At 39.2% G+C, this 24,923-nt stretch overlaps 3 protein-coding genes across 3 annotated transcripts; 2 read left to right on the plus strand and 1 right to left on the minus strand.

Annotated features, from left to right (window-relative positions):
* Positions 1-383: 383 nt before the first annotated feature.
* Positions 384-5,365, plus strand: LOC120554217. Its single transcript, XM_039792964.1, has 15 exons — positions 384-538; positions 791-960; positions 1,048-1,282; positions 1,446-1,518; positions 1,605-1,885; positions 2,310-2,390; positions 2,478-2,557; positions 2,774-2,875; positions 2,960-3,138; positions 3,252-3,351; positions 3,461-3,623; positions 3,741-3,838; positions 4,085-4,230; positions 4,434-4,560; positions 4,796-5,365. Exons 1-14 carry the CDS (start codon positions 500-502, stop codon positions 4,442-4,444), a joined length of 1,758 nt encoding a protein of 585 aa, XP_039648898.1. The 5' UTR covers positions 384-499; the 3' UTR covers positions 4,445-4,560; positions 4,796-5,365.
* A 700-nt stretch (positions 5,366-6,065) lies between these two features.
* LOC120553996 lies at positions 6,066-13,230 on the minus strand. The gene is made up of 8 exons (XM_039792545.1): positions 13,114-13,230; positions 12,695-12,861; positions 8,551-9,230; positions 7,818-7,863; positions 7,605-7,705; positions 7,397-7,513; positions 6,722-6,998; positions 6,066-6,567 (listed from the first exon to the last, which is right to left on the minus strand). The coding sequence occupies exons 2-8, from the start codon at positions 12,722-12,724 to the stop codon at positions 6,361-6,363; spliced, it is 1,458 nt and encodes a 485-aa protein (XP_039648479.1). The 5' UTR covers positions 12,725-12,861; positions 13,114-13,230; the 3' UTR covers positions 6,066-6,360.
* On the plus strand, positions 13,177-24,189 carry LOC120553997 (zinc finger protein 771-like). Its single transcript, XM_039792546.1, has 4 exons — positions 13,177-13,237; positions 14,060-14,254; positions 14,401-14,472; positions 22,658-24,189. Exons 1-4 carry the CDS (start codon positions 13,177-13,179, stop codon positions 23,725-23,727), a joined length of 1,398 nt encoding a protein of 465 aa, XP_039648480.1. The 3' UTR covers positions 23,728-24,189.
* The last annotated feature ends 734 nt before the right edge of the window (positions 24,190-24,923 follow it).

Consider the following 24,923-nt stretch of genomic DNA (forward strand, 5'->3'; position numbering starts at 1 on the left):
CGCGCTGGGTTTACTATTTTACAGGTATATCTGGCAACCCGACTTTTATGGAGCTAGAACAGTGACAGTAACCTGTGGTATTGAAAATAGAAATTGGCATTGAAAAAACAAGTATTGGCACTGAAAAATTTTCAACTGAAAAAAAAAAAATCTTAAAATCTTATTATTTTATTTTATTTTTATATTTTGATGCATCATGATGGGTTTTTCAATTACAATCTTTACACATTTTGTTTTCAGATTTTTTTTTTTCAATGATAGTTTTTTTACGCTGTCAGGATTTTTACAATGTCACTGGTTTTCAGTTTCAACTTTCTGTCACTGTTTTGGCTTGAGGGGGCGTGGCTTGAGGGGAGGGACGAGGAGGGCGCGATTTAGGGATAATTTGCATACTCGTGAGAGTGACTGTGCGCGCCTACGGCGCGCCCCTCCACCTGAGTCCGTGACTGTCCGTCATCCTCACCATGCGTGGCATGACCTTAGACCGCATATCACTGCGATGACTTCGACAAGTTCACCTGCAGCTACCAAATCTCAAGTAAGTCTGTTTACAGTTTTTTTCAAATAGAAGCGGGTAGGTTTAATGTTAACTTTTAATGGACGTTGTGCTGTTTTGGCGGATGTTTGGCGAACACAAGCTAACGTTAATGATAGCTAGCTAATACCGCACGTCAGCTAATGTTGGCTAAATTGTGGCTAATGGTAATGTTGGCTATTTTCTCCCGCCCGGGATCAATCAATCTCAATCTGTCCTCTATAATCTAGTATTTTTTCATATTCTGTCTTCTAGGAGTTTGAGGCCAGTGTTATTGCTGCTGCACAAGGCCTCATAAACGTGCTAACGCAAAATATTCAGCAGCATCAACCGCCCCCCACACAGCAGAATTCAGTGCAGTTACAAGAGCAGCAAAGTCCGCAAGCACAAACGCCTAAACAAACACTTCAGGAGGAGATGACTAGGTTTTTAACTATGTTGACAATATATTGATATTGGACTTATTCAATGGGAAGTTGTATTTCATAATCTTAATAATCTCCCACATGCAGGTCCTTTCCTGGCTTCTTCTCCAAAAGAAAAGGCAAAAACCGCTTTTCTCCGTTACAAACCACTCCAGGGAAGCCTAAAGTCTGTAACGTTAACGTTAAGCCGTTCAGCATATATGTATATTTGGTTAATAAAGGCTGTACCAGCACCCCTTCTGCTGCGGAAGAGTTGGAGTTTAGCCAAGCAGGGTTAGGGAAGAGGTCCCTCACCTTGACAGACGATATGAGCCACGCAGCGGTAGTGTAACCACTTTTTTAATTTCAATAAATTGTTATTATAGACTTGACAGTACAAGTATACTGTTACCAATATGTTATTTTGAAAACATTTGACTATATTACTGTACTTTTAGATGTTGTATAATACTGTTTTTTAAGCCCCCTTTATGTGATTTTCTTAGATAAACAAACTTCTCATTGAAGAATATCCCAAGATGGAGGGGGTGGAAGGATGGCTGTTCTACAAGGCTTCAGGTGCATTACATATCATTTACTTATTTCCTTTTTGAAAATGCAGGGACATCAACATTGAAACTCTTTCTCTCACTGGCTGTATTCAGGTGGCCACGGTAGAAGGAAACTGGCTGCAGTTCCCCCTGATGTAGACGGTTATACAGGAAGACTAATTCGCACTGTTTCAGGTGCTGGGAAGACCATTTTGTATGTTGTGCCACTGCAGCAGGACCTTGATCTTACTCCATTGCCGTATGATGCACCTGAATTCCAAAAAATGCCGAAGACTGCATGTCAAGTGTGCAAAGAAAGCATGCCTCTGCATATTCTAGCATTGCACATCAAGGGTTGTATAGGGTCTCAATCTGCAACAGATGATGATGAGGAGGTGAATGAATATGTGTGAGATTGTTTTACATAGATACAATATTCATACAATGCTATTATAATATTTTGTCCTTGGCAACCATATTACAACACATGTCCTAATATCTGCAGTACTGAAGACTAAAAACTACTACTATTACCATTCCTAATTTGGCCAAATTTGTTTTTGCAAAGTCAGAATTAAACCTGCACTGTATTAGTTCATTACATCTTCAATTGATTTTGATTTTCTTTTTTTAGACAGTTTAAACACCTCATTTCAATCTAAAAAAAAGTTACGCTGGGGGAAGAAACTATTTGGCCTCAGTGATTATAGAATGTCCCAATATTGGTCCCTTTATATCTATCATATCACTATATACTTTGATATTGATTATTTGTCCCCACATTTATTTATGGATACAACTGTTGTGTGCTACTTATAGGACTGGGGTAGTGAGGTCCAGGTTCTTTCTGTCACAAATTCACCACTTGAGCACCCTAAGAAAGAGTCCAGAGATGAACAGGTGATAATTATGAACTGTAATCTGTCTAGAATTCTAAACTTTTTTCATATTTGTGCTTTTGATTTGAACTTTTACAACTGTTCACAGGATAGAAAGGAATGCCCTATATGTTGTGGTTGCTTTCCATCAGATGACATTGCTCTGCATGCAAGCTTGTGTGGTGAAAGGTTTGCTATTCTTTCATGTTAAATATGCACATCTTAACATGTTAATTTTATTTCACAAATGTTTGATTTTTCTAACTTTTTTTGTTGTAATTTTCCCGATAGAAATTCTAAATAATGCTAAAGAGTACATATGATTGAAAATGTGTTTGGTTTAAATGGATAATTATTGATACATTTTGCTGAAAAATGTATTGTTTTAATATTGATCATTCTCAGTCCACAGGATACTCCTGTCTACAATTCTGACTTCAGTCCCACTTCAGGCCCTACCAGTAGTGTCCTATGCGAGGGAAGTGTGCCTATGACTGAAATATCGAGGTGATTTTTGTGTTCTGCTTTTATTAATCCGTTTTCTTAAAATTTAAATCAAAGTTATTGTTTTATTTTTGCTTTTCTTGATAGTGAAAATGATATCCTCCAGTTGCTTGCAAATCAAGTAGATGCAAGCAAAGATTTTAAGATCTGCATCACCCGAGATGACCTTGTCCAAAGAGGCTTCATTCAGTGGCAAAGACAAAAGAAGGGCTCCCCTGTCAACAAACTCAATGTGACTTTCATTGGAGAAGCAGGAATTGACACTGGTGCATTAAGCAAAGAATTTTTGACAGATAATGTACTGGAACTTCAAAAGTACACGTTCGGTTACAGTTTGAGTTATTTCCTTAATTGTATTGTCTTCATTTATTATTTTTAGAAATGATGAATGGCATTGAGAGGCGACTGTTCGAAGGCAATGACACAAAGGGAAAGAGTCCTGTCTACTCCATAAGTGACCTAGAAAATGGTTTCTACAGGTTTGCATTGTTTCATACTAGTCCTAATTCTACAGTTTATGTATGGAAGTATGGAAAGGGAATGTACAGGTCATGTAAAATGTTTGCATTTTTTGATGATGGCATGCAGAACTGCAGGAGAAGTGTTCTCAGTCAGCCTCGCTCAGGGTGGCCCAGCACCATGCTTCTTTAGAAATTGGTGTTTCCAGTTCCTTGCAACAGGAGACTTTGACACTTTGCAGTTGACCAAAGACGATGTGGACGATCAGGAATATTCTTCAATCATAGAAAGGGTGAGTACACCTGTTGTAAGTAGCATTAGAAAACAATGAAAGAAACAAAGCAGAATGCTTTCCTTGACGTACAATAGTCCATTGCTATCCTGTAAAGAATTAGGGTTGTAATTTTAGGTGGAGGCGGCAACTGATCTGACAGAGTTGACAGAAGAAATTGTGAGCTGTGGTTACACAGGGCTTGTGAAGGTTGGCAGGAAGGACAGTATTATAAGGTGTGTAAATTGTATGTACACATACATTTAGCCGAGACAATTTATTTATATTATGCATAAAATAAAACATAAATGTTAGGTCAATTCTACTGCCTAAGCCCTTGACCAAGAAAAAAACTCCTCTACACTGTTTGTGGAAGTGCCACATTTATACTCTAAATAGTAAGTAGAGCCTAGAAATCCTCCAGAAATGTTTGTTTTGCTCCTCCACTAATCAAGACAAATATTGTTTCCAGTTCATAATAGAGCCATTGTTCTACATGCTACAATGCGTCTGACTCCTATCCTTCAGCAAATCAGAAAAGGCATGAAGGTCTACAACCTTGTGGAGTTGATTGGGAGGCACCCAGATCTCTGCTCAAACCTGTTTGTCCCCAAAGAGGATGATGACAGTAAATATGCTGGTCATTTTAACATCCACATTTGCTTTACTGTTTTTATTTGACAGGATAATACATGTTCACATGTTGTATAGCTGCATCTATTTTATGATAATTGCACCATCATCTTTTCATGGCTTGCTGGTATTCTCCGTTGCACATCGTCAGGCATACAGTATATGATGCAAACTTTTCTTCTTCTTTTTTATCTTTAGGCAGATGCTGATTACATAATGAGCATCCTAGTGCCTGAGCTGAGTGAGAGGGGAAGTCCAAGGCATCTAAGAGAAATTGCCATCATAAACTTCTTCCAGGACTTTCTGCAAGACCTCGAAATCACAGGTTTGACTTTTTCTTTTTGTCTTACAGCAAACAAAACTTAAGAGTTTTCAGCACAATTTGCCATGAAGACAGTTGTTACTTGAAAAACAACGGTTATAGTTGTATTATACTTTCATTAAGTGTATATGAAAATAAAAAAAAACAATGCAGTAGGTGCAGGCTGAATTAAAGGTGTTTTGGATACTTACATCATAGTAAAAAAATGTTTTGGTTCTTTTGTTAATCAATCATGCAGGTCAGGATGAAGACCAGGGTGTGTGTGAGCCTTTGACCCGAGAAGCACCACAAAGTCTGAATGAAGAATGTCTGGAACAGCAAATAAACTTGAGCTTGTCGGTCCCAACAGTGATGCAGTGGTTAACTGGACAAAGGCACAAGCCCCTTCTTCCCTCAGAAAGGGCAGATTTTAAAATAAATGTAAGATTTGAACACCACTGCAAAGAACAAATGCCTGGTCACCACATTTGTTACCCACTTGTGAGTGCCTGCACAAATACAATAACTCTTCCTGTTGCACATATGAATACATACAGTGAGTTCAGAGATATAATGACAGTAGCGATCAGAATGAGTAGAGGTTTCGGCAGAGTTTAGAAGCCATGTTTTACTAGTCAAAGTCAGCCAGTATTGTGCGTTTAGGCATTTTCAAGAGATGCCTTAACAGCAACATGTTTGAAAAATATGTTCAGTGAATGATTCACTATTTTGTATAAATATTCAATGGAAAATAAGTGCCTGGTTCCTCTTTAGCATGTTTTTTTTAATACTGAAATTACAAAATGTGTATTTTAGGACCAGTAACAGAATAGATGTAGTACTTCCATGTTATTCAAGTTAAATACATTTTCTGTGGAATTTTGAATTTTTTACAAGTATATTCCAATAAAATGGTCCTCAAGATTGACTAACAAATCTTGTTGTCAAATAAATCTTAATTTTATTTGGGTCTTTCTTTATGAATGTTAACTACATAAGGTAATGTGCATAGGCCAGTATAAATTAACACCGTGGTCAAAAGTGAAGTTACTTGGCTGTATTTATTTATTGAAAGTGTACAGCTTAGTCCATGTTAGTTTTTTTTTAAATTGCTAAACAGCAGGCACAACTAGAGTAACGTGCAAAACTAACTCCAGTCTGCACAGCAGCAGTTCATGTGGACCAAAGTAGTTTGTTTTTCATTGCTTGAATACAGTTTTCACAACTCTACACACCTATCCCGTCACTTTAACCACAATGTGCACAACACTGGATTCACAACACTTTGTTCAAATGCTAACACACTGCTGTCAAAACTGTTAACCACACATTCAAAACAGAATAGATTTCAGTCTGGTGCCTATCAAACACTGCTGATTGGAATTTTAGCTGAAAGCCTAAGCAGGTGTCCGTTTTAGACTAGTTAGTGAACACGTATGGTATTTATACAGAGAAAGCTCAGAAAGCCTTTTTTGTATTCAGACACCAAATAAGAATGAAACAATTAGACACTGTACCGTTTGAGAGAAACAGGTAAAAGAGATGCCAACATGTCCAGGTAAGATGTCTGAGGTTATGTACAGTTATAAAAAAAAAAATTGTGAAAAACACTATCTTTACAATAGCTAAACTGTGGACTTCCTGTTTTTTCAGAAAATAATGGAGGTCAAAGCAATGGAAACACCACATTCATTTGTATTTAGAGATGATGCAGACATCCAATGTGATGAAGAAAACTTGCTGCATGATGCTGGAGAGAGGCAGGAAAGTCACTATTCTTTGTTAGGGTTATGTACCTTTAGTTTTTGTGTTATCCTGCCATGTTTATGCGTGAATAATCACATAGTCAAGTGCAGCCTTGTAAAGGTCTCTGCCATTGTCCTGGGAGGTAACCATAGGGTTAATGGCGGTTCTTAGTTCTGCCATAGCCTGAGACTCCAGAGGGCACTGGATGGGTGGCAGAATTATGCCACTGGCAGACTCGTCTGTCATGCTGTCATGGTTGCAGTCCAAGAAAAGATCTTGTATATCCTGTAATTGACAAGTTATTTTATAAGACTGTAGATGATTTTAGGATACTTCACAAAACGATTAAACTCAAATGATTAGGTTTACATTTAATTTATATAAAAATTATCCCAAACTAAATTTTAAAAAGGTTGAAGTGAACATTTTTCAGCTGTACCTCTAAGTTCTCTGGAGCAGGCACAGGGTTCTGGAGAAGTCCTATTGTCCAAAGTTGATTGGGAGTCAGGTTTTGTTCAGTTCGCATGGCATGGTTATCCCATCCTTCTGTGAAAGTCTCAAGGTCCCTCTGGAGGCGTGGCACAAATACATAGTGTGCACAAAATAAATGCAGACTGTTGGAGGGATCTAGCAGGCAATCCTCTTCAAGACTGTGAAGTAGTTCGTAATATACACAGGTTACCGCCATCCACACATCACGCCACAAGCGCTCCACCCTACAAGATAAATACAAAAACTATCAGTGCACCATTTTATAGAATCAGTACATATTTTAAATTACAGTCATAAATACACAAATCACAGTAGACATTTTGATGGTTTTGCAATTGCAACCTCAAACTTTTGTCGCCAACACAGTTTACAATAAGTGCTCATTATCCCATTGTATCTGAATGGTTTCTAGACGAGATGATGATGTTGACATCTTTGAAAGCAATTCTGAAAAGCTGATCATCGCATTAACATACATTTCATTTGGGTAGTCACAGAAGTATATGTGGTAAGATGTCTAAATAAACGCATAGGATACTTGGGAAAATACTGTACTGTCTTGTTATTTGGTGTACCAAACCTTATACCAACAAACAAAAGTAACCCTTATTTAGATATTTACCTTTGATTATGCACACTTTTTCCAGATATGTAGCTTGCTCTGCCACAGCCACGAACAGTGAACATGAACATGCAATGCGCAATGCCAACGTTTTCTACCCCTTGGTCTCCTCTAACTCTAAATTATAACATAAGAAACACAGACATAGCGCAATGTTTTCAACCAATGCATCTTGATGAAAAAGGACAGTACTGGAGACTCTTGATACCCTATTACCTTAATGGGGAAGCCAAACTTTTCAACAGAGCTCATGAAGAAGCCAAGTGCTGTTGATGCCTTGTTGTTGTTAGAAGCACCCAGGTACATGATCTACAGCATTGAAACAAAATACTTTAGTAAATATACATTATAGAGTAACGGCGGGTCCGGTTACAATGATTTTGTTTGGAACAAAATAAAAACATCCAATTTAAATGTTTACCTTTCGTGAATAACCATCGATCCCGGCAAAGATGACAATGCCATATCTGGAGAGAAAAAAATATCAGAAAATATCACCTCTGATATTTAAATAGTTCTACGCTGTGAACACAAGATTATTTTTGTAATTTTTTAATTTTCATACCAGGTATGTCCCAGGGATTCTGGAGATTATTCAAGGAGAAATGTTAACATTATGCAAGATGACCATGTGAATATCACAGAAAAGAGTGGTGAAGTGATACCTACTGCTGGACATGAACAGCAGCTTTAAAATACATAAAACCCATATTAATTCAGTGACAGGAGAAGTGTTACTCAAACAATGGCTTTTGAATGTAGAAGCATCATGGTCAGGTGATGTAACCAGCATCTTCCATACAAATGTGACAATATACAGGAAAATGTATGTGAAATAAAAGTAATTACAAGTAAAAATTGTATTTTACACAATTTTTTGCAATATAAATGGATGCTTTACTATGGGGTATATAATATAAATAAACAATTTCTTCATTAGTTCATATTTCACACTGTTCAACTAGGATTGTGCAATCACTAGACACAAAACTTCACTGTCTTAGTATTTGAGACAATGTCCTTCAGATGGTCAGAGTTACATCTAATTATTTGTAAGGTCAGATAAAACAAACAAGACCGAAAAAGACTATTGTTACAACAGACAACAATTATGTATATGGCTCACCCATATTCTACAGAGAGCTGTACTGTACCTGATAAGTTTGTGGTTTGTGTCCACGTGGACCAGTGAGTGGGGACCCTTGACGGAATATATTCTTCTAGCGACACAGCCCAAGCCTGTAAATCTCTCAAAGATCCCTGCAGAATCCACCCTGTGCATGGACGCTGAAACCTGCTCCCATCTTACACGGTGTCCCATAGCTTGCAGTTCGCCCTTCATCATTCTGTAGCCAATATGTGGCATCCTCAATTTAACTGAACGCACAAGGCTGTCCAGTTCCTCATTTGTCAGGTTGCTGTATGATCCCTTAACTGATAGTCCCTCCTCTCGCATCCGTCGAAACACAGTCCTTTTGCAGACACCCAGTAGCTTAGCTATGCAGGGGATGGACAGCTGCATATCAATGAGGTGTTGCAGATGTTCTTTTGATACAACAAATTTTGGTTGTCCCCTACCACCCCCCACAACCTCTACATATGAAGACGCTAAAGGTCTTTGCTGCTCCTCTTGGCAAAGAAGAATTCTTAAAATATCAGACAAGGCACGAACAACATCTTGTGGCAGTTGTATTACATTAGCAAAAGAATGCACAAGTTCCATTTCATGGCTTAAAATAAAATTTAAATAATCAAAATCCACTGGCTGACGTTGGAGAACTTCCTGAAGCCTTCTTAACATTCTTTCCATGAACTGCCTAGCGATGGAAGGAGCCTGTAATTATAAAGAATATACACACAACTCACAATCAGATGAAACATTTAATAGTTATGCCTTCATCCAGAAATAAGATAAAAAATACTTTTTTGTTTACAAAAAATACATTGATGTATTGAAATATGGGATGTCCAAGTAAACTGATTAACACTATGAGTTACAAATTTACTCGACTGATATACATGTTTATAATGTTAACTGTTATGTTCTAAGACAGTTTGTTTAAGAGATGTCAGTAACTTTGTTATGTTGGCATTGTGTATGGCCTAAAGCCTGTGTTGGCGTTCTCTAATAAGTGCCAGCAAACGCAGTCACTTTCTCCCAGCTCGTTAACATTTTCCTACACGGAGATCAGGGGTCCGTTCCAGAAAGCAGGTTTAGTGAAAACTCTGAGTTTGTTAACCCTGAGATGAGTTAAACTCTGGGTTTTCTGTTTCAGAAAGAGAGGTAACTTCACCTCAGAGTCAGTTACTATGGTAACTTCACCTCAGAGTCAGTTACTATGGTAACTGAGTTTCAGAGTCACTTTCTATGGTAACAGAGCCTGTGAACCTAAGCTGGTCGGATCCAGGTTTTCTTCGCTCAATCTCCTTCTGACACAGCCCTCTTTCATTTCATCATTCATGCATTTGGTCTGTATCAGGCGCATTTTAGCACAGTTTGTTATCGGCATGAATAAAAACAAATTATGTTGGTTTATTAACCATGTTAGGCAGACTAATACGTTTTTTTTCTAAAAACATGGCATTTCCTTTTGTCGACGGTCCCATTGATGAAGAAGCTGCTTTACTTCACAGACTCTTATATATCGGGAGATGATATTGAAAACCTGACATTTTAAATTTCCAGATAACTTCCAATTTGAGCAGTATCGTTTTTCTTTCAAGTCTGTTATGTAGCCTATGCTACCCATCTATGCTCTACATCCCAGCAGAATATTTGTGTCACATATATTTTTTTTGAAAATGCCAGTTTTCTTTAAAGTAAAAGCGCCGTCAGAAGAATGTGACTCGCTTTGAAATATGTTTTAAACGTTTTTGTAGTGTTCCCTGGACACAAACCAGTAAGAGCCATTTAAAAAGGAGTTCCACAGTATTGCAGGTGAAATTAAAGATTATGGATTATAATTCTGTTAATGATGGCGCTGCAGCCTCAGGATGGGATTAGTAGGACTAGGACTTTTTCGCCCGCAGTGTTGTACCTAAATGAAATAGATTATAGGTTCAATACCATTTAACCAGTAATGTTAAGCTATACTTATGATTAAATATGATACACTAGCCTATATTGGAATATGTTCATTTACTCTAGCAGCAATTTTCTCCCACGCAAATTCTCTGTCTTTTGCAGCAGCCGCTGTGTTGTTTTTTTTAACTCGCTGTACGTGCGCATGAGTATGGACCTTTTTCACAGCAGACATGTTGACTCGTCATAGTAGGAAAAGCACAGCTGAGATTGATAACCTTAACGATGGCTCAGTTCCATCAAGTGTCCCAGTAAGATATTTCAGTGAGTCAGCATGCACAATACCAGGACCTCTCCTAAGTGGAATGCAGCCATCATTAATGGTTTTGAATACACCTGTGCTTTTCCTACTATGACATGTCAACATGTCTGCCCTGAAAAAGGTCTGTCCTCCGCCAACCATTTTTTTGTGGTTGTTACCATGGTGAATCGTAGAATCATGGCTCCATTCATGCTGCCTTTTTATTGTGGTGGTGCACGTGCGTGAATCTACTCTGAGTTGATTGAACCAACTCATACCAGCTGTTCTGGAACCGAAAACTCAGAGTTTCCCATCTCAGGGTAAATCAACTCAGACCTCAGGGTTAGATTCGGAGTTTGTTAAACCTCCTTCCTGAAACGGACCCCAGAGGCCTGTACTACGAATTAGGATTTGGCGTTAACGAGCTAACTTAAGGCTCAACCCAGGATTTTCTGTTCTACGAAGGTGGATTAGTTGTTATCGGGTTCAATCGCCGTGGTAACTCATGCTGAACACCTAACCTGGTCGGGAGCAGGTTAAGTTGGAGATCAGAGATCAACCGGTGTTAAAGCACCGCCTACTGACCAATCAATAGGTCGATTGATAACGGCGTCACCGTTTATAGAAGATCAGGCGGAGCTCGGTGCAGAGAGAGAGAGATGCGCTCATAAAAGTTAAAACATTTAGAGACCAACACCCCCGTTAACATGGGTATTTTTATGAAATATAGCCTATATATTTTAATGGGAGGGAATTACATATCGGCTTCTTGAGATATGTGTCGCCAATGCGCACATCGGTTTGAATTATGTTTTTATATTTTTTATTTGCTCTCACGGTCACTTCCCACTGCCAGGGTTGCAATTGAAATAATGGACTAAAGCAACGACACTTTATGGAAAGCACAAGTGTAATTATGGTCAGATCTTGGTCCTGACTGATGAGGAAGTGATATCAATAAGCGTTGTGATTTAAACATCTACAGCGTCGGCTATTTATTTATTTTTTTGCCAGCTTTCCTTCCTGTTTTAGGAAGCAGCGACTGTATTGCGTTTTCCCTGGAAAACCGTGTCTGTGTCCTTCATATTTCTTCTTTCACTTATTCAAGAAACTCAAGTTTTTTTCCCCGTTTCTCTCAGACGAAAGAAACTCGAGGTTTCTTGAAGAAAACCTGCTCCCGACCAGGTTAGGTTCACAGACTCAGTTACCATAGTTTTCTGGAACGGAAAACCCAGAGTTTCCCTCATCTCAGGGTTAACCAACTCAGAGTTTTCACTAAACCTGCTTTCTGGAACGGGCCTCAGGCCTCTGGTCTATTATGTGCTCATACATAGAGGGCTGCATTGGGATTGGGTCCCGCGGGACCGAACTCAAATCTCGGCTAAAAAAACAAACAAAAAAAATAAAACACCGCGGGATCGGGATGTAGCCTGGAACCCCCCCCCCACGCCAGCAGACACCATAGATATACAGATATACTGACTGAGTTTATACCGTTCTCTTAATACATCCATGGTTTATACTGTAGCCTATATCTATGACACCAGCAGCATGTCTGAGGCTCCCAGGATGAGGGAGCTCCGAGGCTCCGTCCACAGAATTTCAGCGGGAGCGGGATGAAAAAAACAGGCCCGCGCAGGGCTCTAATACACAGCACAAGCAGTTCTGAGAATTCAGTGTCTGTGCATCTCCATTGACAGCGCGACATGTGCAGCGTACACTCATTCGTTCTAGTTTAATATTAATATTTACATCGGTTAATAATAGTTAACAAGCGTCGGTTTAGAATAGATAGAATAGTTTAGAATAGATTTTTTTTTAAATGGACACCCCTAACTGCAATGTATGAACCGTGCCAACGTTATACAAATAATATCTGATGGGTTGAATAGCCCGAAGCAGCCAATGAAGCCTCTATCTTTATTTACAGATCACCATAAAAGTTCCACAATATTAGAAAGGCAAATTTGATTACCGTTATATGTTGGAGCCGCGAGTCTGCCATCTCGATCCACTTCAGCTACACCTCTTCAGGCCTGATGTAATGCTCGGTGTTTGAGCTGTACTGAGGGGCTGATACTGCTTTTGCGTTAGCACGTTTATGAGGCCTTGTGCAGCAGCAATAACACTGGCCTCAAACTCCTAGAAGACAGAATATGAAAAAATACTAGATTATAGAGGACAGATTGAGATTGATTGATCCCGGGCGGGAGAAAATAGCCAACATTACCATTAGCCACAATTTAGCCAACATTAGCTGACGTGCGGTATTAGCTAGCTATCATTAACGTTAGCTTGTGTTCGCCAAACATCCGCCAAAACAGCACAACGTCCATTAAAAGTTAACATTAAACCTACCCGCTTCTATTTGAAAAAAACTGTAAACAGACTTACTTGAGATTTGGTAGCTGCAGGTGAACTTGTCGAAGTCATCGCAGTGATATGCGGTCTAAGGTCATGCCACGCATGGTGAGGATGACGGACAGTCACGGACTCAGGTGGAGGGGCGCGTATGCGAGTATGCAAATTATCCCTAAATCGCGCCCTCCTCGTCCCTCCCCTCAAGCCACGACCCCTCAAGCCAAAACAGTGACAGAAAGTTGAAACTGAAAACCAGTGACATTGTAAAAATCCTGACAGCGTAAAAAAACTATCATTGAAAAAAAAAAATCTGAAAACAAAATGTGTAAAGATTGTAATTGAAAAACCCATCATGATGCATCAAAATATAAAAATAAAATAAAATAATAGGATTTTAAGATTTTTTTTTTTTCAGTTGAAAATTTTTCAGTGCCAATACTTTTTTATTTTCAATACCACAGGTTACTGTCACTGTTCTAGCTCCATAGACTTTCTGCACAGACCTGGCTCACCTCGAACGAGCCTATTATAGAATGCCTCAGGATCCCCTTCTGAAGCCATCTATTTAGAATAGTTCAAGTGTTCCGTATATCATTTTTTATATCACAGTAGATGTTTCCCTCATATTCATATTCTTTAAACTATGATCCTTAAATATTTAACTTCAAAGTGAAAGGTTTATTATACATAATAATCAGAAGGTAATCGTATATAGTGTATATCTTTCAATTTTTTTCATATTTAAACGTCAACCAGAGGCTTTAGAGAACAGAGATACCTCATTTAGTACTGCCGGAATCTGTGCTGTGCAGTCAATCCAAGTCAAAAAGTACAATACATTAGACGTATAAAGTATGATAATACCTTAAAAGTACAGTACATGAGAAAATGTACTAAGTTACATTCAACCACTGATCTTATCTCATCTTATTAAAGGACAGTGGGTAAAATCGACTCTCAAAACCCTTTTATTTTGAAGGGCAGTGTGTAGCGGAAGTTGTGTTTGTGTTTCCGGGTCCCGCAAGACGTTGCGACCTCCGTCCCATTGTTTGCATTTTAGCTCGTGATGAGGACGGCGGAGTAAAAGGCGCCAGTGTTTGGTGTGCTTCCAGAGAGAAACATCCCAAACTGCTGCATGAGGTTTTAAAACCTGAAACGGAGCTACAAAGAGCAGGTCTGTTTTCTTTCTCTGACCGGAAACGCGTTTACTGCTGTTGTTGCAGGGAGTCCGCGCGCTAAGCTAACGTTAGCCCGCAGCTAGCTCCTGCTAACGTGTGTTATTGGATATGTTGTGAGCTCCGTGTTTTTCCTCAAATGCAGGTCGGGGAGAAGTTGAGGAGAGACACTTCAACATGAACTCTGAGAGGAAACTGTCAGCTGGCCAGTGGATAGGTGGGAGACGTTTACAATGTTCTATATTCTTCTTATATTTGTTCTTACTTAACGTTAACGTTACCATGTTGGGGGAGATTAATTGTTGTATGAGCTGGCTCTGGTTTATAATTCCATATAACTTGTATTATTATCTAGTTTGAAAGTCAGTCATAACTGAAAAAAATATATTAATAAATAAAAGCTACTGTCAATGCCTGAATTGGAGGACAGGAGGTGCTCCACTTTTTTTTGCCACAGCTGATAAATTAACCACACTTCGTCCATGGCGACGCTCTATGCATAGCAACAGTCTGTTATTCTTATCAACGGTCTGTTATCAAGAATGAGCAGACTGCAGAATGCCGTCAAATCGATGCCAATGAACTGTATTACAGCCTCATACAGGCTCTGCCCCCCTCCTCTCTGTCTTTTTTTGTCAACACTGAGATTGCTATCATATCTAATGTGGGGGTGGCAGTAGCTCCGTCCGTATGGACTTGGGTTGGGAACCGGAGGGTCCCAGGTTCAAGTCCCAGTACGGACCAAAAGTACAGAGTGTGGATTGGTAGCTGGAGAGATGCCAGTTCACCTCCTGGACACTGCCAGGTGCTCTTGAGCAAGCCACCATACCCCCCCCCCCACCAACTGTCAACTGCTGGTCCAGCACTGGCAGCCCACTCACTCTGACATCTCTCCATTTCTGCAGGAATAGGTCCTGAGCATGTCTGTGTGCATTTCAGGCCTGTGTGTAGTGATTTCTAACAGAGTGTAAATTGTAATTTCCCCACTGGGGATCAATAAACAGTGTATCTATGTAGCACTAGTAAACTTTATATTTGACAATAAGGCCTACTGTTTTCCATCGCATCGTTTATAGATCTCAGCAGACCCGACCGCAATTGAATGGAGCTTTAATCCACGGAGGAGAAAAAGAAAAGAGACAAAGTGGCTGTGTATTGTTGTTCGGCAAACAGTAGCTGTTGCACAAACTCCTGAGGAGAAAGAGGCTGTGTTTGCGCCATATGACCAATTGAAAACATGGATAAGTCTACCAGAGCTGCACATTTTACATAAGAAGAGCAAATGATAATCCTGCAGAAATATAAAAAGAAAGAAGAAACACATACACGGTTTTACAAGCAATACAGCCGCTACTTTCTAACCCAGGAAGGAAAGCTGGCAAAAAATACCCGACGTTGTAAATGCGTAAATTACAAGACTTGTCAATATCAGTCAGGCACAAGATCTGACCATAATTACACTTGTGCATCTCATAAACTTTTGTTGCTGTAGCCTATATTCTTTCAGTTGAAACCCTGACAGTTGTATGATCGTGGGAGCAAGTTAAAAAAAAAAAAAATATATATATATATATACATACAGTGCCTTGCGAAAGTATTCGGCCCCCTTGAACGTTTCGACCTTTTGCCACATTTCAGGCCTCGAACATAAAGATATAAAACTGTAATTTTTTGTGAAGAATCAACAACAAGTGGGTCCCAATTATGAAGTGGAACGAAATTCATTGGCTATTTCAAACTTTTTTAACAAATAAAAACTGAAAAGTGGGCGTGCAAAATTATTCAGCCCCTTTACTTTCAGTGCAGCAAACTCTCTCCAGAAGTTCAGTGAGGATCTCTGAATGATCCAATGTTGACCTAAATGACTAATGATGATAAATAGAATCCAGCTGTGTGTAATCAAGTCTCCGTATAAATGCACCTGCTCTGTGATAGTCTCAGAGGTCCGTGTAAAGCGCAGAGAGCATCATGAAGAACAAGGAACACACCAGGCAGGTCCGAGATACTGTTGTGGAGAAGTTTAAAGCCGTATTTGGATACAAAAAGATTTCCCAAGCTTTAAACATCCCAAGGAGCACTGTGCAAGCGATAATATTGAAATGGAAGGAGTATCAGACCACTACAAATCTACGAAGACCCGGCCGTCCCTCTAAACTTTCAGCTCATACAATGAGAAGACTGATCAGAGATGCAGCCAAGAGGCCCATGATCACTCTGGATGAACTGCAGAGATCTACAGCTGAGGTGGGAGACTCTGTCCATAGGACAACAATCAGTCGTATACTGCACAAATCTGGCCTTTATGGAAGAGTGGCAAGAAGAAAGCCATTTCTTAACGATATCCATAAAAAGTGTCATTTAAAGTTTGCCAAAAGCCACCTGGGAGACACACCAAACATGTGGAAGAAGGTGCTGTGGTCAGATGAAACCAAAATCGAACTTTTTGGCAACAATGCAAAACGTTATGTTTGGCGTAAAAGCAACACAGCTCATCACCCTGAACACACCATCCCCACTGTCAAACATGGTGGTGGCAGCAGCATGGTTTTGGGCCTGCTTTTCTTCAGCAGGGACAGGGAAGATGGTTAAAATTGATGGGAAGATGGATGGAGCCAAATACAGGACCATTCTGGAAGAAAACCTGATGGAGTCTGCAAAAGACCTGAGACTGGGACGGAGATTTGTCTTCCAACAAGACAATGATCCAAAACATAAAGCAAAATCTACAATGGAATGGTTCACAAATAAACATATCCAGGTGTTAGAATGGCCAAGTCAAAGTCCAGACCTGAATCCAATCGAGAATCTGTGGAAAGAACTGAAAACTGCTGTTCACAAACGCTCTCCATCCAACCTCACTGAGCTCGAGCTGTTTTGCAAGGAGGAATGGGCAAAAATGTCAGTCTCTCGATGTGCAAAACTGATAGAGACATACCCCAAGCGACTTACAGCTGTAATCGCGGCAAAAGGTGGCGCTACAAAGTATTAACTTAAGGGGGCTGAATAATTTTGCACGCCCAATATTTCAGTTTTTTATTTGTTTAAAAGGTTTGAAATATCCAATAAATTTCGTTCCACTTCATGATTGTGTCCCACTTGTTGTTGATTCTTCACAAACAATTACAGTTTTATATCTTTATGTTTGAGGCCTGAAATGTGGCAAAAGGTCGAAAAGTTCAAGGGGGCCGAATACTTTCGCAAGGCACTGTATGTATATGTGTATATATATATATGTGTGTATATATATATATATATATGTATGCAAGGCAGCTTTATTTGTATAGCACATTTCAGCAACAGGGCAATTCAAAGTGCTTTACATAAAACATTAAAGAGCAGTAAGAAAACAATTAAAAACAATTTAAAAACATTAATAAACAAATTAAAAACATTAAAAGACAAGAATAAAATTGATAGTGCAGTATAAGAATAAAAGTTACAGTGCAGTATAAGAAATTAAAGTTAATAAAATTGATTTTTTAAAGAAAAGCAACATCAAAAAGATAGGTCTTTAGCTTAGATTTAAAAGAACTGAGAGTTGGAGCGGACCTACAGGTTTCTGGGAGTTTGTTCCAAATATGTGGAGCATAAAAACTGAACGCTGCTTCCCCCTGTTTAATTCTGACTCTGGGGACAACAAGTAGACCTGTCCCAGACAACCTGAGAGGTCTGGGTGGGTCATAATGTAGTAGCAGATCAGAAATGTATTTTGGCCCTAAACCGTTTAGTGATTTATAAACCAGTAAAAGTATTTTGAAATCAATTCTTTGAGGCACTGGAAGCCAGTGTAGAGACTTCAGTACTGGAGTGATGTGATCCACTTTCTTGGTCTTAGTGAGGACTCGAGCAGCAGCGTTCTGAATCAGCTGCAGCTGTCTGAGATTTTGATTTTTTGGGGAGACCTGTAAAGACACCGTTACAGTAGTCAAGTCTACTGAAGATAAAAGCATGGACAAGTTTTTCCAGATCCTGCTGAGACATAAGTCCTTTAACCCTTGATATATTTTTAAGGTGATAATAGGCTGATTTTTTTATTATGTTAATGTGGCTTTTAAAATTCAGGTCTGAGTCCATGACTGCACCAAGATTTATATGGTTTTTAGATGGCGCTTTTCTAGTCTTAACGACTACTCAAAGCGCTTTTACATAGTACAGGCTACCATTCATACACTGTGGCCGAGGCTGCCGTACAAGGTGCCATCTGCTCATCAGATAAACATTCACGCACATTTACACTCTGATGCGCAGCATACATACATACATACATACATACATACATACATACATACATACATACATACATACATATACATACATAATTAGAACCGATGGGCGCATTGGCAACATACAATAATTCCCTCTGCTTAAAATCTATATCTTTCGTAAAGAAAACCATCAGGGAATGGGGTTGTCGCTCTCTAAATGTTCTAACTTTTCTGCAGGTTAGGTGTTCTTCAGCATAACTCCTAATTTCCACTGGTTGTGGAACGGCTCCGTGCTCTGCAGTGTTTCCCACAGATTAGGAAGCAACTTGTGGCGGTGGGTGGGTATATATATACTATATACGTTAGTCCAACTGGGTTTGTTGTAACGGGAAATGAGGCTCTCTGTGTGTAGAAAAGTACCGTAAGCTGCAGCTGACACGGTGATGCGCATACTTTTCCATGGGTAGTGAAGCTACAGTAGTCAGTGTTTTATGTTCTGTGTTGTTTATGTTCAAGGCGTCTGTCCCAACTAATGTTACGGTTCGGAGCCGTGGCGCTGGAAACGTAGTCATCCAGTGTATTGATCTACCTAATGTCCCTCTCCAAAATCACTTCAGAAGAATAGTCACAGCCTTACTTGCTTTGGTGTTTGTAAAGCATTAAAGTTAAACAAAGAATGGTTCACATTAGTCATCTTCTATGTAGATGCGCTCCCCTACAAAATCACCCCAGTACTTGAGAATGATTTATTATTTCCAAATAGAGCTATTTATGTAATCTTGTAAAAATTGGTCTTTTTTCATATTGCAATATATATTGCAGAAATAAATATCGCAATGTCATTTTTTTCCAGCAGCGTGCAGGCCTATTTGGAGCCTTGTATTTGGTTACATATTTTTACTGGTGAAAGTTACAGTCGTACATATACAGTGTCATATGAAATATAATAATCAATGAAATACAATAACCATTGTTTAGTTATCATTGGCTGTCTTCTATGCTATATTCAAGAGATTATGGAGAGAAAAAAAGTCAAGTTGCTCGTCACTTCAGCTTTGCACAAGAGGATGGACAGTCCATTAAATATATGGGGGAGTTCTATTTTGCCTCCCATTATTATGAATTATTTCTACAGGTAAGGTGAAATATAATACACGGTAGGTCAGGCATAGACATTTCTCTGTTCTCAGCTGAGGTGGAAACATTAACGCTGCAGTACCATTTCACTTTACATTAGCCTAGCAGCTAGCGGAGTTGCCTTCTGCTTATTGCTTTATCCCAGTAAAACAACGTGGTTGAAATTGAGTCTGCATACATGTTTTTGTAGTCTTAAACAGAGCAGCTTATATTGGTAGGCTGAGCAACAAGTTAGCAGACTGCCGAGTCGCCCTTTCTGCTCTTCTCAGCTGCTAATTTGCCACAATGTTCTGAAGAGTAGAAGATCTGTATATGAGGCAAATATCAGCCTATTTAAAGTAATTTTAGTACATATTTATTATAATAACAGCCATCTGGTAACAAGTGTGTAGTACCTGAATATTTCCCAGCAGTGTTTACTGGGCTATTTTAAAAGCTTATTTTGCAGTTAACTAACATTAGCTAGTAATTGGTCTCACTTTGCCAGACCCTCCTCCAAAGCGCCCTAAAGGAGGGTCTGGCTACTCTAGATAGCATTTGGGGATGGGAGGAAAACATGCTCTGGTTTTATGGCATTTCTTTAAACCAATCAGAATTGTCATGGGCGGCGCTAAGCTCCCCATAGAGTCGCTGCAAAATAGTCATGCGAGAGAAGAGTCAGATTGGACAGATAGTCTAGGTAGCTGTCTCAATTTACCATTCAGAGATCTGAGGAGCAGTCAACAATAGTCCTCATTAATTCAACAAATTTAAAATTCTAACACAATGAAAGGAAGGAAACGGAAAATACATGCATCCGGCAGAATTTCCTGCGGCAAGTGGAACGTCAAGGTATTTTGCAATTGTCAATTCAATTTGCAATTTTGTCATTCAATTTGAATATGTATTTTACAATTGACAATTCAATATGCAAAGTTTCAATGCACCCTCAATTCAGTTACAATTATTTTGCAGAAAAATTTGAATGAAAGCGAATTGCATTTCATATGTTTTTGGTCTCTTTATTCAATTGGCAATTCAATGTGCCAGTGACACAGCGCCCCCAGTCTATTGCATTAACATTTACTTGGTCACCGTGCTTTTTTTGGTTCTTTATTCAATTGGCAATGCAATATGTCAGACGTTGTTTCCTTGTTTACTCGGGCTTCCACTTCACTCGGATCCAGTCGTCAAGGCCGCTTCTGTTCTCTTTATTCGGGAAGTTTAATGTTATACCTTAGATAACGTCCATACTGTCTGTTCAGTAGGGCTGGGACGATTCGTCGACATAGTCAACATCATCGATTACGTAAATGTCGCTTAATAAAATAAGTAAATAAAACTTGCGTGCAAATTAATTAATGTAATTCGGAAGTAATGTAATGTGGAACTACTGTTAGATATGCAGGTTCTAGGGACACCTAATCTGTAGCCCTGCCTTATCTCTGAAGCTAGCCGAGCTCCGGCTACATGCGTTTTTTTGTCAGGTCGACAGTACAGTGAGTGAGTCAGAGATGGCAACACGAAAGGACGAGCATGGCGAGTGGCGACCCACAAGAGTTAGAGGATCGCAAGTTTGGGAAAAGTTCGAGACTGCATGGCTGCAGCCTAGAGCCTTGCCCTCCCGCCTGGGGCCATCCCCAACACGAAAACTTTGGTCTTCGGGTCACTTCCAGTAGCAGGCTACAGGCGAGAGAGTGGTGGATAAGACGAGGACTGTGTGTCGGCCTTGTTCAGCAGTATGTGAGTGGAAATACATCTAACATGCTAACACATATCAGACGCCATAACCTAGATGTACCAATCACTGGAACGAGACAAAAAAAACTGCTCCCTACAGTGCTTAACCAGCCTTTAGAAATAATTAAAGTTAAATTAAAGGGAGATGACCTTAGATGTTAAACAACAGCTTATTCATTATTTTACCTACTGTAAAAAGTTACTCCTTTTGCACTTGCTCTGTTTACTTAAAGTTTTTATTTTTGTATTTCTCCTGAAAGTGACTTTATTTTGTTGTGGGATTGATAGCCTACATATGGCTTCAGGTTGCTGCAAATTCATTTTACTTGAACAGTGCAGTGTTAAATAATTTGAATAAATAGAAATTTGAACCTTATTGAAATTTGTTTTGTGTAAATTGTTAATAATTGAGCATGGGAAAATAATCGCTAAATCGAAAAATTAATCATTAGATTAGTCGACTAATCGAAAAAAGAATCACTAGATTAATCGTTTAAAAAATAATCGTTTGGGATAGCCCTGCTGTTCAGCCTAGACTTTAGACATTACCAGTAGTTTATTGCAGTGAGACCGTAGTTGGTATTTTGTGTTTATTTACATGATGAGGCATTACAACTAGCGTTAACCTGGGTTAGTAGCTTGCTAACACAAGCAAAATAACTTTGCTAACTGAGTCGCCGAGGAAGTTAAAAAGAGAATTAAAACGACAACAGGCAAAGCAACAAGACCAAAATTAATATTGGGTTGGCTTTTCCAAGATGGTAAGAGCACATAAGGAGCAAGGATTTTAAAAGGTTTAAAAAGTTGCCTGCTTTCTTCTCAAAAGGTAATTCTGCCTATTTGTGCAAATTCAAAGTTTTATAGTTGTTGGCTAACTATAGCAGGGTTGGGCATAATGCTAGAACGACGTCTAGGATACCTTTCCTTTCCGTCAATGATGAAAAAGGATTGTCTGCCTTGTAACGTAAACGTAATCATATATATATATATAAGGATTGTCTGCCTTGTAACGTAAACGTAATTATATATATATATATATATATATATATATATATATATATATATATATATATATATATATATATATATATATATATATATGATTACGTTTACGTTACAAGGCAGACAATATATATATATATATATATATATATATATATATATATATTTTTTTTATTTATTCATTCATGTCCCCCTAGTTATTGTGAGTGTCAGTGCTGGAATTTATTTTTAATCGAAGATTGAATTGAAAATCCTGACACCCCTAATTATTATGGGAGTGAATAGAGCTACTTATCAATTGATTGTTAAAATTCACATTAAAAGCTGTTTGCGTTTCAGCTTTACCTTCAGATGTCCAGAAAGTGATTGTTGGTGAAGAACATCAGCAGGAGTGGAGCTCCAGTCTGGACCAGGAGGACACAAAGCCCCCACACATTAAAGAGGAACAGAAGGAACTCCGGATCAGTCAGGATGAAGAGCAGCTTCAAGGGCCTGAGGAGGCTGATATCCCCAAGTTCAGATTCACTCCTGTCCCTGTGAAGAGCGAAGATGATGATGATGATGATGATGAGGAGGAGAAACCTATGTTCTCACAGCTTCATCAAAGACAAACTGAGGAGATAAAAACAGAAGCTGATGGGGAGGACTGTGGTGGACCAGAACCAGCCATGAAATCAGATCCACCTTTACAACCAGATACTGATGACGAGACTGGAGACTCTTCTGAACCTGAGACTGATGACAGTGCTGATTGGAAGGAGACCGGAGAACCTCAGTCAGGTTTAAACTCTCTGAATAATGATAGATTCCCTGTTAGTGCTTCAAGATGTACTACTGGTGAGAAAGCATTCAGCTGCTCTGAGTGTGGGAAAATATTTTGCACCAATGGAAATCTGACCAGGCACATGAGAACCCACACAGGAGAGAAACCATTTAGCTGCTCAGTCTGTAAGAAAGATTTTGGACAGAGCGGAAACTCACAGATACACATGAGAACCCACACAGGAGAGAAACCATTTAGCTGCTTAGTCTGTAAGAAAGCTTTTACAGTGAGTAGGGCTTTACATAGACACATGAGAACCCACACAGGAGAGAAACAATGTATCTGCTTAGTCTGTAAGAAAGCTTTTACAGAGAGGGCAAGTTTAAAGAGACACATGAGAATTCACACCGGAGAGAAACCATTTAGCTGCTCAGTCTGCAAGAAAGCTTTTACAGAGAGTGGAAATTTACAGAAACACATGAGAATCCACACAGGAGAGAAACCGTTTAGCTGCTCAATCTGTAACAATACTTTTACGGAGCGTGGAAGTTTAAAGACACACATGAGAACCCAACACGTGAGTGTTACAAGCTCCCCCCTTGTTTTGCTTCTCCCTGTCTGCTCTACTCAGGTGATCCTGATTTGATTGTTAGTGGTTGTCTCTCCTCCTGTACTTAAGGAAGCTGGACGACTCTTTCAGACTGAAGCAGCTGTGCACCAGTGTGTGTATATATCTTGGGGGATTGAGGTCTGAGGGGTATGGCCTGAAACCAAGATGATATTTGGAACTAAATTCATGATATTTGGATATTTTACTATACATACAGATGTATAAATGGTAATTGATAATGAAATAATTGAAAGAGTCTATGAAAATGAATGCATGAAGTTGGCCAGGAGTATTGCTATATTGAACGAAACTAAATACATAAAGAACCAAAATACACTACGTACTCTGTACTACATGCTTATTCTACCATATTTGTTAAACCATATTTGTAAATGTTAGCTGTATTTGCATTTCTATTTGTTTTGTAATAACGTGATATTGTGACGTAAGGTAGGACCTAATAAGCTGCGTGTTTACACCTGCTCCTTCTCAAACTCATCCTTCTCTTCTTTTTTCTCTGGAAAATTCTGACTGTTTTAATTTTGTGTTTTCTTTAGCAACATTGTTGATTGTTTGAGATAAATAATAAATCAAAGATAAGGGATTAAGCTGGGATTTCCCAGTTATCCTGGCCCAATTTAGCCCTGACTGAAAAGCAGAGGCACACTTAGTTACCATGGAGATTTATTCTGTGCGACTAGCCTGGTCCTGACCAATCCAGGGCCCTTTTCTTTTTACCCAACAGTGGTTTTACATTATTATTATTATTATTATTATTATTATTATCCTGCATTAAACTAAAGACCCGCTCTTCAAAGGCTTCAGAAGCTGGCATTGCCAGGTCTAATGCCAGAGGTTTTTAGCAGTGGAAACATGGTGGAGCTTTGAGAAGAGCAGAAATCCCTGCCCAGTTTTTCTGGGTTTGCATGGGACAGGGCTTCTTTGAATTTTTGGACTTCTGATGGAGGTCTTGGTCCTTGATGGCCGATGGGCACTAAAAAACCTGATCCGAGCGAGGTCCCTTTTAGTGTGCGTCTCTCTAAAGAACTAGCAATCAGGGAAGTATCTAAAATATCCTCCTTTTTAATATAGACCAAAACATCCGCTTCGCAACTGGTGTTGCCGTACGGCAGAAGAGGGCATAGTAGACGCGGGGGTTATCGAGGGGAAGGCATAAAGGGAGTTGGCTCTCGACGCGAGAAACATATGACGCCTACATGAAATTAATAACA

This window comes from Perca fluviatilis, chromosome 24 (assembly GCF_010015445.1).
Source record: "Perca fluviatilis chromosome 24, GENO_Pfluv_1.0, whole genome shotgun sequence".
Classification (NCBI taxonomy): Eukaryota; Metazoa; Chordata; class Actinopteri; order Perciformes; family Percidae; genus Perca; species Perca fluviatilis.

Excerpts from the sequence above, each read along its gene's own strand:
- LOC120554217 (XM_039792964.1), top strand. The coding sequence starts at position 500 with ATGACTTCGACAAGTTCACCTGCAGCTACCAAATCTCAA. Across the intron at positions 2,391-2,477 it reads AAGAGTCCAGAGATGAACAG|GATAGAAAGGAATGCCCTAT; the intron begins GTGATAATTATG and ends AACTGTTCACAG. Across the intron at positions 3,139-3,251 it reads AGAAGCAGGAATTGACACTG|AAATGATGAATGGCATTGAG; the intron begins GTGCATTAAGCA and ends TATTATTTTTAG.
- LOC120553996 (XM_039792545.1), bottom strand. The coding sequence starts at position 12,724 with ATGGCAGACTCGCGGCTCCAACATATAACG. Across the intron at positions 7,514-7,604 it reads TTCCCCATTAAGGTAATAGG|AGTTAGAGGAGACCAAGGGG; the intron begins GTATCAAGAGTC and ends GTTATAATTTAG. Across the intron at positions 6,999-7,396 it reads AAAAGTGTGCATAATCAAAG|GGTGGAGCGCTTGTGGCGTG; the intron begins GTAAATATCTAA and ends TTTATCTTGTAG.
- LOC120553997 (XM_039792546.1), top strand. The coding sequence starts at position 13,177 with ATGCCACGCATGGTGAGGATGACGGACAGTCACGGACTCAGGTGGAGG. Across the intron at positions 13,238-14,059 it reads GTGGAGGGGCGCGTATGCGA|GGCAGTGTGTAGCGGAAGTT; the intron begins GTATGCAAATTA and ends TTTATTTTGAAG. Across the intron at positions 14,255-14,400 it reads AACGGAGCTACAAAGAGCAG|GTCGGGGAGAAGTTGAGGAG; the intron begins GTCTGTTTTCTT and ends CCTCAAATGCAG.